Here is a 13,257-nt window from a genome sequence, read left to right on the forward strand (position 1 = left end):
TGAACATGGTATGTTCTTCCACCTGTTTACATCTTCCTCTATCTCTTTTTTCAGTGTCGTGTAGTTTTCCACGTACAGGTCTTTTTCCCTCCTTAGTTAAGTTTATTCCTAGGTATCTTAATTTTTTTGTGGCGATGGTAAATGGAATTGCCTTCTTAGTCTCTGTTTCTGCAAGTTCACTATTGGTGTATAGAAATGCCATAGATTTCTTGGCGTTAATTTTGTATCCTGCTACATTGCCAAATTCATTTATTAAGTCTATTAGTTTTTTGATGGAGTCTTTTGTACAATATCATGTCATCTGCAAATAAGGATAACTTTACTTCTTCTTTTCAAATTTGGATGCCTTTTATTTCCTCCTCTTGTCTAATTGCAATGGCTAGTACTTCAAGTACTATGTCAAACAGGAGTGGCGAGAGTGGGCATCCCTGTCTTGTTCCTGTTCTTAGAGGGAATGGTTTTAGTTTTTGCCCATTGAGTATGATGTTGGCTGTGGGTTTATCATATATAGATTTTATTATGTTGAGGTATGATCCTTATACTCCCACCTCGTTGAGAGTTTTTATCAGGAAAGGGAGTTGGATTTTATCAAATGCTTTTTCTGCATCAGTTGATATGACAATATGATTTTTATCTTTCAATTTGTTTATGTGATTTATCACGTTTATTGATTTGCGGATATTGTACCATCCTTGCATTCCCAGAATAAATCCTACTTGGTCGTGTGCATGATCTTTGTGATGTTCTTCTGCAGGCGATTTGCTAGAATTTTGTTGAGGATTTTTGCATCTAAATTCATGAGGGATATTGGATAATTCTCTTTCATTGAGTTGTCTTTATCTGGTTTTGATATTAGGGTGATGCTGGCTTCATAGAAGGAGTTTGGAAATGTTCCTTCCTCTTGAATTTTTTGGAATAGTTTGAGGAGGATAGGTTTTAGTTCTTCCTTGAATGTTTGGTAAAACTCTCCTGTGAAGCCATTTGGCCCTGGGCTTTTGTTTGCTGGAAGCTTTTTGATGACTATTTCAATTTCTTCCCAAGTCACTGGTCTGTTGAGGTTTTTAGATTCTTCCTGATTGAGTTTTGGAAGGTTGTATTTTTCTAGGAATATGTCAATTTTCTCCAGGTTGTCCAGTTTGTTGGAATAGAGTTGTTCATAGTATTTTGTTACAATCCTTTGTATTTTTGTGGGGTCTGTTGTTATTTCACCTCTTTTGTTTCTGATTTTGTTTATTTGGGTCCTCTCTCTTTGATTCTTGGTTAGCCTGGCTAGAGGTTCATCAATCTTGTTTATCTTTTCAAAGAACCAGCTCTTGGTTTTGTTGATCTTATGTATTGTTTCTTTGGTCTCTATGTCGTTTATCTCCGCTCTGATTTTTGTTATTTCCTTCCTTCTGCTTACACTGGGCTTTTATTGTTGCTCTTTTTCTAACTCTTTGAGTTGTAGAGTTAGATAATTTGTTACCATTTTTTCTTATTTTTTGCAATAGGCTTGTAGAAATATGAACTTCCCTCTCAAAACTGCTTTTGCTGTGTCCCATAGATTTTGGATTATTGTGTTTTCATTGTCATTTGTTGTCAGGATGTTTTTAATTTCTTCCTTGAATTCTCTGGTAACCCAGTCCTTGTTTAATAGCATGCTGTTTAATCTCCATGTGTTTGATTTCTTTGGATTATTTTTATTGTAATTAATTTCCAGTTTTATACCATTATGATCTGAGAAGATGCTTGATATGATTTCTCTCTTCTTGAATTTGAAGAGACTTTGCCTATGTCCAAAGATGTGGTCTATCTTTGAGAATGTCCCATGTGCACTTGAGAAGAATGTATATTCTGTGGCTTTGGGGTGGAATGTTCTGAAGATGTCGATTAATTCCATCTGATCTAGTGCATCATTTTGGATTGATATTTCTTTGCTGATTTTTTGTTTAGATGATTTGTCCAAAGGTGACAGTGGGGTATTAAAATCTCTTACTATGATTGTATTGCTATTAATCTTTCCCTTAATGTCCTCCAGCAGTTTTTTGTTGTTGTTGTTGTTGTTGTTGTTGTTGTTGGTTTTTTTGTTTTTTTTAAATGTATTTGGGTGATCCTGTATTGGGTGCATATATGTTTACCAGGGTTATTTCTTCTTGTTGGATTGCTCCCTTTAGTATTATGAAGTGGCCTTCATTATCTCTTGTTATGTCCTTCACTCTGAGATCTAATTTGTCAGATATAAATATTGCTACCCCAGCTTTTTTTCATTTCCATTCGCCTGGAAAACCTTTTTCCATCCCTTCACCCTCAGTCTGTGTGTGTCTTTTTTTGTGAAGTGGGTTTCTTATAGACAACAGATATATGGGTCTTGTTTTCTTATCCAATCTGTTACCCTATATCTTTTCATTGGAGCATTTAATCCATTTACATTTATAGTTATTATTATTAGGTATTTATTTGACGCCATTTTTATTCTATACCCCTGTGTTCCTTCTTTGCTTCCTATTTCTTTATTTTTACAGTAAACCCTTTAGCATTTCTTGCATTGCTGGTTTGGTAGAGATAAATTACTTTAGTCTTTTTTTGTGTGTGAAGCTCCTGATTTCACCTTTAATTTTGAGTGATAGCCTTGCTGGGTACAGTATTCTTGGATTCAAACCCTTCCTTTGCATGACTTTGTATATTTCATCCCATTCCCTTCTGGCCTGATGAGTTTCTGTGGAGAAATCAGTTACTAGTCTGATGGGGGTTCCTTTATATGTAACTTTCTGCCTCTCTCTGGCTGCTTTTAAGATTCTTATTTTGTCATTGGTGTTTGCCAGTTTAATTATAATGTGCCTTGGCGTTGGTCTTCTGGAGTTCATTTTGCTTGGGACTCCGCGAGCATCTTCGATTTGTGTGGGTTTTTCTTCTCTATCTCAGGAAAATTTTCTGTCATTATTTCTTGAAATACATTTTCCATGTCTCCCTCAATTTCTTTTCCTTCTGGAACCCCTATTATTCTAATATTGTTTTGTTTCTTTTTGTATTGTCCCAAAGTTCCCTTAGGCTCTCCTCCTGCTTTTTAATTTTTTTTTTTCTAGAAGCTGCTGTAATTGGGAATTTTTTTTATCTTGTCTTCTAGCTCACTGATGCAGTCCTCTGCTTCTTCTAGTCTGCTCTTGATGCTTTCTATTGAGTTCTTCATAGTAGCAATGTCATTTTTCATTTCTTCTTGATTCATCTTCATTTCCTCTTGGTTCTTCTTCATTTCCTCTTAGGTCTTACTCATATTGTCAAATTTGTCTTCCATTCTTTTTAGCCATCTTATGATCATTACTCTGAATTCTTGTTCTGGTAGGTTGCTTGCCTCTAACTCGTTTACTTCCTTTTCTTTCATTTGTGGGCTGTTTCTTTGTCTCCCCATGGTCTCTCTTTTCAGGATATCTGTTATGTAGATCTCTCTCTCCTGTGTTGATTTAAAGGCACAAAACACAACACAAGTAGGTACAACACACAGGCACTGAACAAAAATATATTTGCAATATTAATAACCTCCAATAAAGGTGACCAGTAAGGAAAGGCAAATTAGGGGATAGGAGAGAAAGAGGAAGAGTAAAAAGTGAAGAGGGAAGGAGCAAAAGAAAAAGATAGGGGGGGGGATATATATTTTATATATATTTTCGATATATATATATATATATGTCGAAATGAAATTGGGAAACAGGAAGAAGAGAGAGAGAGAGAGAGAGAGAGAGAGAGAGAGAGAGAGGGAGAGAGAAGAGACTTAGAGATAAATGGGGAATAAACTATATATATGGGGAGAGAATTTCAATAAAACAACCACTAACCCAAGCAAATGCTGGCAGAAGTACCTGGAGAATAATACAATCTACAACACCTCCTAATTTCCAGCAAAGGAAGGGAAAACAGAAATAAAAAAAGCAAACAAAATCCAATCAAATAAGAAAATACCAAGCAACAGCAACAACAAAAGAATAAGCAAAATACTCTCACTAAAAAGCATAAAAATACAATATAATCAACATTCCCCCAAACAGCATCAAAAAGACACTGAGGAAAACAATTTTTTTTTTTTTGCTAGTTAATACAGCTCAGAGAGGGGTGTGTATGCACTTGGCACAGGGGATTGGAAATTAGATATATTAGTAGGGTAGAAATTTTAGTAAGGGGGAGACAGAAAGAGTAAGGAAAATCTAAAGCAGGAAAGGGTTAAGATAAACAGGATAGCAAAAGGGGAAAGGTTAGAAAGAGAATGATGGTGTAAAGGTCGTGTTGAGGTAGGGTAAAATAATGTTAAAGGAGAAATGAAAATAAAATGAAGAACATTATGTAATTCCAATATAAAATAAAGAGAAAATAAAATGGCACTTAAAAAATTAAAATAGCAGTAGTAATAATGCTGATTGAACCTAAAAATGTAATAATTAAAAAGTTAAAATCAAGTGAGGAAAAAAGGAAAAAATTTCTTAAATAAAAGATGCAAAAAATGAAAAAAAAATAAAAAATAAAAAATTTAGCAAAAAAAAGTGTGCAGTTGTGAAGGCCATTCACTTCTTCTGTCATTTCGTTTGGCACGCATGTTTCAGACAGTATTGCAGTTCCCTGCATTCTGCTGCACCTCTGTGTTGTAAACTTGTCCTTGATTTTACGATGGCGATTCCTTAGTTTCTTGGTTTTTGATCAAATAAAACTAGTAATAAACACAGTCAGTTTGCTCTTCAGCCTTTAGGTGGCAGTGTTTCTGGATTGATGTCCCCGTCTTTTAGGCTGCTCTAGCCTTCTTTTTCTATGGCATTCAATACTGTGTGTGTGTTTTTTTGTTTTGTTTTTTTGCCTCAGAGCTGAATCCTGGATGATTTCTCCCTGCTCTGCTTCTCAGCTTCCAGAAAAGCAGTTTCCCCCTGCTGCCTCTTAGGGCCAGCCAATCTGGGCGATTTCTCCTTTGTAATCAGAAGCAAAGGGTTGCAGGGGAACCAGCCTAGGTGTGCACTGGGCCAGTCTGCACGCACTTACAAACAGACTGCTTTCCAACTCCTTTGTTCTCCCTCCATGTTGGATCAGAATGGGTTGCGCCCTAGAGAACCCCACTATTAGCAACCTTGGGGACCCCCGTCCACTCTCTGAATCATGCCAGACCCAACAGCGGGGGGGTTTTTGTGGACACAGGTTTCCGCAGTCCCAGCGCGCACTTTCGCCTCTGCTGCCACAGCGGCCACAGCTTCTGTGGCTGCAGCTTTTGCTGTTGGGACACAGACACCCCATGTTATGTGTCCAACCTTTCTGTGGAATCTGCGTGTCCGCACCGGTTGGGGCCCCCACATTTGTGGTTTTTTCAGGTCTCAGGTAAGATCTCCAGTTGCAGCACTGATGTGGTTGTGAGAGGCAGCACATACAAGTGTTTACCTTGCTGCCATCTTCCAGGAAGTCCCTCATAGCTACTTTTAAAAGTCCTAATGAAAATTCACATTGATTCCATAGGGATATTGGTTAAAACACAAAAATCTAGTAACATTGATGGCCTTTTCTCTTTGTATGTTACTATCAAAATATTTATTTTCATTTATAAGCACATAAATTTAAACAAACAGAAAGAGTGGAACAGTAAACCACCACTTGTATCCAAACAAGATGTCTACATTTCTTTCAACAGTTAAAATTAAATCCTTTACTCCACATTAGCTTATTTAAGAAAAGAAGCCGTTAAGACACTTTAGCTTGCATTCAGTATTTTTTAATAATATTTCCATTCAGAGGATATTCATTCAATTGGTCAAATGTTTGATACCGCTACAAAACACTTTCACTGCCATTCTCAAGGACTAGTCATTGTTTTCTGTAGATATGGAAAATATGTATTGTAATCCTTTACCTTGAAGGCTGTCTAAAAGAGAATAATTCCATTCCATTAATTCCAGGTCAAAAATGAAGTAAATGGCTACAAGTATCTGCAATAAATTTTCACTATAGACACAAGTAATATGTATTCTGTAGACTGCTATGCATTTTCCTTAATTATTTGAATTTTTAGGGAAATATATATGTTTGTGCTGGTGTAGATATACATATAAAATAGATAAAAGTAGAATGACTGATTCTGATTGTTTTTCAGGCCTGATGGAATCGGAACAGTTTCAATGGAAGAGAAAGAGAGATTTGAGGAGATAAAAGAGAGACTGTCTTTCCTTTTAGAAAATCAGATAAGCCATTTCAGGTATGTACTCTTCATTAATACAAGTATTTGCTTTATTACTTCACTCAGCCATCCAATCGTCTGCAAATGTTTATGACTTTTTGCAACTACTCAACAATTAGGAGTAGCTTCACCACATTCATTGGTCTGTGGTCTGTCAATCAGCCTGCCATTCAGTGTCCTCTGCTCATTTAAGTAAGCCCATTCCCCTGCAATGTTTGTCCTGGAGTCCCTCTCACTTGCCTTCCTGTATAGTCTCTTCACGGTAACTCTGGTGACTATTCCTCTCTCTCTCGCTCTCTCTATCTCTCTCTCTCTCTCTCTCTCTCTCTCTCTCTCTCTCTGTCTGTCATCAGGCGTGGAGACTCTCAAGTCCCGCCTTCACAGCAGAACCTTTCTCAGCTCTTTGGAAAAACTGAAGTCCTATCTGTACTTTGCACTGATCACATGGTTCTGATACACATGTTTTGGGTCACGTATTTCTTTTAAAGTTACTTTCTGTGAGAACAAGGACCACAGTGCCTAGCACAGTTCCTTGCTCAGAAAATTAAGTACTGATACTGAAACATTTGCAGAGTGAAAGATAAATATCTTGATAATATTTCTATTCCCCTGATTATAGTTAGCTCAATAGAACTTAGTGAGTTAAAAACAGAAATATGCCAATATACTTCATTGTCTATCACTCTTATCATTAGATCCTATAAAATGTTGCCATGTCAACATATTGTGTCTTATAGCATGCCTGTTATTTGGAATCATTCTCTATGAACTTCCTGAAAAAATGAGCTCAGTTCATATTCCCCTTTTAGCCATTTGAAAATATTGTTATTTAACCACTAGAGGCCCTGTGCACGAAATTTGTGCGGGGGGGTGGGGGGGGTTGTAGGGTTGGGCTGTCATTCAGCCCAGCCTGCACCTTCTGCATTTGGGACCCCTTGAGGGATATTTGACGGGCAGTCGGACATCCCTCTCACAATCCAGGACTGCTGGCTCCCAACTGCTAGCCTGCCTGCCTGCCTGATTGCCCCTTAACCACTCCCCTGCCAGCTTGATCAACATCTCACTGCTCCCCTGACAGCCCAATTGCCCCTAACTGCCCTTACCTGCTGCCCTGGTTGCCCCTAACTGTCCTCCCCTACAGGCCTGGTTGCCCCCAACTGCCCTCCCCTACAGGCCTGGTCCCCCATAACTTCCCTCCCCTGTGGCCTGGTCCACCCCAACTGCCCCCCCTGAATCCTGGTCCCCCACAACTGCCCTCCCCTGCAAGCCTGGTACCCCACAACTGCCCTCCTCTACAGGCCTGGTCACCCCTAACTGCCCTCCCTGCAGGCATGGTCACCCCCAACTGCCCTCCCTTTCAGGCCTGGTCCCTCCCAACTGCCCTTCCCTGCTGGCCTGATCACCCACAACTGCCTTCCCCTGCCAGCCATCTTGTGATGGCCATCTTGTGTCCATATAGGGGCAGCCATCTTTGACCATGTGAGGGGTGGCCACCTTGTGTGTTGGTGTGATGGTCAATTTGCATATTGCTCTTTTATTAGATAGGATTTGAATAGTGTAGGCCTAGCTGCTCTGGGCCTCAATTATTTGTGATATGAAAAGCTTTAGACTGTGGGTTGTTCTTTTTTAAATGATCTTGAAGAAATTCTCAAAGAATATACTGTACATCTGTTCCCCTACATTAGTGATTTCAACTGGGCTGGTACTATCACCTTCAGGTAAGTGAATGAGGGAGGATTTTCCATGTACTGCACTAAACCCAGCGTGAGACTATCCCATGTACTGCACTAAACCCAGTTTAGGAGTGCAGTACATGGAATAGTCGCACGCTGGAGAATTGTTTTGCCTAAAAGACTAAGAGACTCACATTAGGAAACACTAATCTTGAGAGCATAGTGCAATTCAACTTACAGGGTTAAGACTGAATTGTCTTCTGATTTTTAAAAATAATTGGAAATATGAGGAAGGCTTTTGCATTTGCAGAGAATGTTTCTGCATTTGTATTTGTTAAGAGTATTGTCTTCTAGGTTGTGTAGAGACTCTTAACTTCATTGTATGTGTCTCTCAGTCACACATACTTTTCCATTTTCTGACATTGGGGCAGAGATTATGTCATTCAGTTTAATATCTATGTGTGTTGGGTTTTGTTTTTTTTGTGGTTTTTTTTTTTGTATTTATGCTCCCCTCTACAAGTAACAGATCCTACCTCAAACTGGTTTAAAGAAATAAATGTAAACGTCATCACTTGGTATCAGGTAGGATGAACCTCAAGTCAGGCTGACTTCAGTAGCCATGGCTCTGTTTCCTGGTGGTTCTCACATAATTGCCTTCCATCGTGGGATGGCTTCATTCCCAGATTGGTAGCAAGACCATAGAATTCCTGGTCGCACATCCATATATGCCATTTTTCAAAGGAAGTAGTGGGGCATCTCTTTCTGTAATGCTCTCTTAAGACCATGACGTTATGTTAGACAATCCTAGCAAATCCTACCCCTCTATCTCATTTGCCCTAAATAGGTCACAAGGCAGTCCTGTACCAAACGTGGTGGCCAGGCCAGGGGATGCCCCAGCACAAAGTGCCTCAGGTAGTCGCTGAGGAGTATGGGATCACCATGATTGATTAGCCTGATTGGGGCCACCCAACCAGGGCAGTTCAATTCCCCTCCCTGCCCCCCAGCAACTACACAGGGAGGCAGGAAAATGCAGTTGTCCACATAATTATTCCCCTCTCACAGTTTTGTTCTCTGTTTCTCTTAAATGCACATCTTCTTTTAATAATTTCTCTAAAAATATACTTTTTAGCTTTTATCTCTTTAGTGCTGAGGACAAGAACTAAAAGGAATCAGTCTAGACATTTTTACCTGATTTTTATATTCCCTTTCGATGTTTGTAGAGTTTTATAAATTTTGCCAGTTCTGTGGAGGGGGGGGGGGGGGGGGGGGTTTAGTCCATAAAATATTGAATAACAGGAACTGGGACTAAAATAAAACAATAAATTGTAGGCATCCACATAAAAAATATATATAAATATGTATATTGTCCATGAAAATAAGGATTCTACCAAATGACCTTTCTTAGTCACTTATGTTAAAATTTAGAAAGAACATAAATTACTTATCAATTCAGGCTAAAGAAGTAGTCACAGTACTAGTCATAACTCATATAGAACTTTATTTATTTAGATCCATAAATTTATGTATTCCAGAAATGCATTTCAAAGACACAGATAAAATAATAGGGCAAAGTAAATTAACAATAAATGAGGAACTTCTGGTAGGAGATGGCAGATCGATGCGTGTTTGCAAAGCTTCTTCCAAGGACCTAACTAAAATAACAGAACAGTATTTTTCAGACAACAACCCTACAAGGACAACTAAAGTAAAAGAGGAAAAGAGTTTTTGGAAGCCAGAGGGATGAGTGGTATCTAATTTAGCCACCCGGGAAGAACTGAATCATAAGCTGGCAGTGGGGAAAACAGAGAAGCTATCTGATTTATGTCATACAATCACCGAAGTGTTTGGGAATCTAGAAAAAAGAGTGAAGGACAACTCGTAAATGTGCTCCATTGTGGGAAATGTGCTACATCTCTTTTCCACCTCACCCTTGGGCAGAGCACTGCAGATTCAGTCTCTAATGAGAGTCAGATGAGAGGGCACTTGGACTGGGGTGGAGGAGGGGAGGAAACAACAGGCACAGTTGGAGTTAGGATTATATGCAGACACATGGAGATTAAATAAACGTTTATTCTGAAATCAAAATAAACAGTCTTCTCCTACTAGCTCATCCCCTTGACTTCCAAAACTCTAGCAGACAGGCAGATAGGTAGGTTTATACCTCCCTAGCCTGTTACAAGTGTCTTCCCATCGGAGCCTGTTTAGCCCAAGAGAAAAAAACTAAAACTCTAGACAATAAAGACTCACATGGAAACAGCCCAGTCAGATTCCCCTCCAGGAAGACCATGATCTACATGCACCCAGCTAGGTGCATGTTGCTTCCATTCAGGTTTTTGATGCCATGCTTCTGAAAATGATTAGAGAGCCAAAGTCATCAGACATTTGAGGAAAGTATTTACTATGGAAGACAGAGCCTCAAACAAATAAATACTAAAGAAGCAATTTGGAAAAAAACAAGCACAAACATGATACGGGAAGAAGAAAATGGGGGCGGGGGCTGGGATGAATTACTGATATCCTTAGAGAGGTTTGAGAAGATAGAGCATCTGTAAAACAAAAATAAGATGTTGTTAAAAAGAAAGGAAAAAACCTTGGAAAAAAGAATCTCTTACAAATTATATGCAAATGGCACACAGATATATATACACTACTGGAAGAATTGGTTAATGAAACCTTGCAGAAATTAGGGTGGAGGAGAGGAAAATCGGAATACAACAAAGGTAAGAAAAAGATCTGCTTAGCAATACCATGACTATAAATAACTAGAGGCCCGAAGCACCAAGATTCGTGAAAGAATGGGCTTTCCTTCCCCTGGCTGCCGGCACTGCTCTGGCCTGGAGTTGGGAGTTGCCTTTCCACTTTCCCATGCTACCCAGAGGCCCTGAGCAACTGGGGAGTTTGCGGAACAACACAAGCATCCTTCCTCCAGCCACTCGTGCCTGTGCATGCCAGTGAATCCACCATCTTTGTTAGGTTAATTTGCATAATCACTCCTGATTGGCTGGTGGGCATCGCAAAGGTATGGTCAGTTTGCATCTTTCTCTTTTATTAGTGTAGAAGATAGGAATTCCAGAAAGAGGTAAGTCTAAAGGTAGGAAACTTTGAATAAAACCATTCAAAAAGATTTCCAGAATTAAAAGACATAAGTGCTCAGATTGAAACATTTGGTACCCAGCACAATGGATTAAAATATTTACTCATCAGGGTACATATTCATGAATTTTCAGATTCTTGGTGATAAAAGAGAAGATCCCAAAATATAAGGAATCAGAATGCTTTTCAGTGTTAATTTATTCTAGAAATGTTTTTTTTTTGAGTATCTACTATGTGTCAGGTAGTGAACAACAACAACTAAAAAGATCCTGTGCTTCTGCAGCTTTCATTTTGACCTGAGGGGTGATACTATATATCCAAAAAACAGTGCATCAGTGACTTCATAGTTCTGAGAAAAGATTACTATCAACCCAGAATTCTGTACCAGCAAAAGTCTTGATTAAGGGTAATGGTAGAATGATATTTTCAGATATAAAGAACCTCTAAAGATAATGCAACTTACCAAGACAAAGGAGAAAATAAAGAACGAAGGAGAGTTAAAATCCTTGTAATAGGACATCAATCTGAGACAGGAAGGAAGGTTATGGTTAATAGACTCCAAAGTGGTCTTGCCCAGCCAGCATGGCTCAGTGGTTGAGCATGGACCTATGAACCAGGAGGTCATAGTTCAATTCCTGGTCAGGGCATATCCCTTGGTTGCAGGCTTGATCCCCAAAGTGGGGCATGTAAGAGGCAGCAGATCAATGATTCTCATCATTGCTATTTCTGTCTCTATCATTATCCCTTCCTCTCTGAAATCAATAAAAATATTTTTTAAAAGGCTCTAAAATGGCAATGGAGCTTAGAGAGCAACTAATTCTCACTGAAACAGGTCAGAAAATTCTTCATTATTTTAACATGTCTGGAGTAGAGTGTGAAATTGTATTAATTAGATTGTATTAGATTTTGGATTTATATTAAACTAGAGGCCCTGTGCATGAAATTTGTGCACAAGGGAGGGGAGCAGGGTGTTGCCTCAGCCTGGCCTGCACCTTCTCATAATCCAGAACCCCTTGAGGGATGTCCACCTGCCAGCTTAGGCCCGATCACCCCAGAGAGCAGGCCTAAGCCAGCAGGCAGACATCCCTCTTGCAGTCCAGAAGCCCTCGCTCCTCATTCTCCACCTGCTCACTGCTCCTTACTGCTCGATTCACTGCCCTAGAGGCGGGAAAGACTCCCACCACTGCTGCTGCCCTCGCCAGCCATGAGTCTGGCTTCTGGCTGAGTGGTGCTCTCGCTGTGGGAGTGCACTGACCACCCGGGGACAGCTCCTGTGTTGAGCGTCTGCCCCCTGGTGGTCAGTGTGCATCATAGTGACCAGTAATTCTGCTTGTTCTGCCATAATGGTCTCTTAGGCTTTTATTATATAGATTAAGTATATAAAAACAGGATATTAAAAATAAAGACAAGTATTATAAACAAAATAGCAATCATAGTTAGAATGTTTTCTCCATTATCTAGGACATTTACATAAATAATATAAAGTTACTGAATTTAAATCTAAATCCTCCAAAACGATGTAACCATATTAGTAGGACAGAAGGACAGGAATTATGTTTAGAGTGGGGGAAGGTGGTCTTAAGGGGGGGAGGGGGGAGCTATTTCTCGAATGAAGTAACCGGGGATGATATTTCCCCTCCTAGCTGAAACAATTAAAAAAAAAAAAAAAGAAAGAAAAAGAAAAAGAAAAGAAAATATATGGAGGAAATGCTTTTTAAGACACTAAACATAAGCAATGAACAACACTGATTCCTGAGATCTGGGAAATAAATGAAGTAAGGCCCTGCTTACTGTGGAGAGAGTGTTACCAGGCCATGGCCCAGAGAGCAGGAACCTGGATCCTAGGGGACATCCTGATTGAGAAGGCAGGGCTGGGAGGCTAGGGAGGCCAAAGCAGCCAGTTTCCAGGCCAGAATTCTAAAGAAGAGAAAGAGTGGAGAGACCTGCAGGTATCTGCAGAAAGTCCCCCTGGAGCTTTCTCCCCACGTATGTGAGAAAACTATCCAAAGTCAGGCAAAGAACTATGGGAAATGCACAAAGCTAACACAGGGCTAGTTCCATTTTCTCCTACCCAGAGTGGAAACCTTCTAATTCATGGGCATCAGGTATAGTACTCACAGCATTTCGCCTCAATAGTGGCAAAAAATTAGCCCTAGAATAAATACTATCATGGTCTCTCCTAATGTGGATTAAAATAAAAATTCAAATGAATCAAACTGTTTTCAAATAATTTAAAACAAAGTTCCAAAATACAAAGTGTTGTATTTAAAGGAATACAAAAGATAAAATAACAATGTCTAGCATCCAGAGACACAA

General features: G+C 39.4%; 1 protein-coding gene across 8 annotated transcripts in view; it reads left to right on the forward strand.

The window, feature by feature from the left end:
* CADPS2 (calcium dependent secretion activator 2) overlaps positions 1-13,257 on the forward strand; it is a 434,503-nt gene that overhangs the window by 309,539 nt on the left and 111,707 nt on the right. For all 8 annotated transcript variants that reach the window (XM_084897688.1, XM_084897684.1, XM_084897685.1 and 5 more), the window contains exon 14: positions 6,092-6,193. In XM_084897688.1, coding sequence (XP_084753814.1) covers positions 6,092-6,193 — 102 coding nt within the window. The remainder of the gene's footprint in view (positions 1-6,091; positions 6,194-13,257) is intronic.

Source organism: Pipistrellus hanaki (genome assembly GCF_964339955.1).
Source record: "Pipistrellus hanaki genome assembly, chromosome: 10".
In the NCBI taxonomy this organism is placed as follows: Eukaryota; Metazoa; Chordata; class Mammalia; order Chiroptera; family Vespertilionidae; genus Pipistrellus; species Pipistrellus hanaki.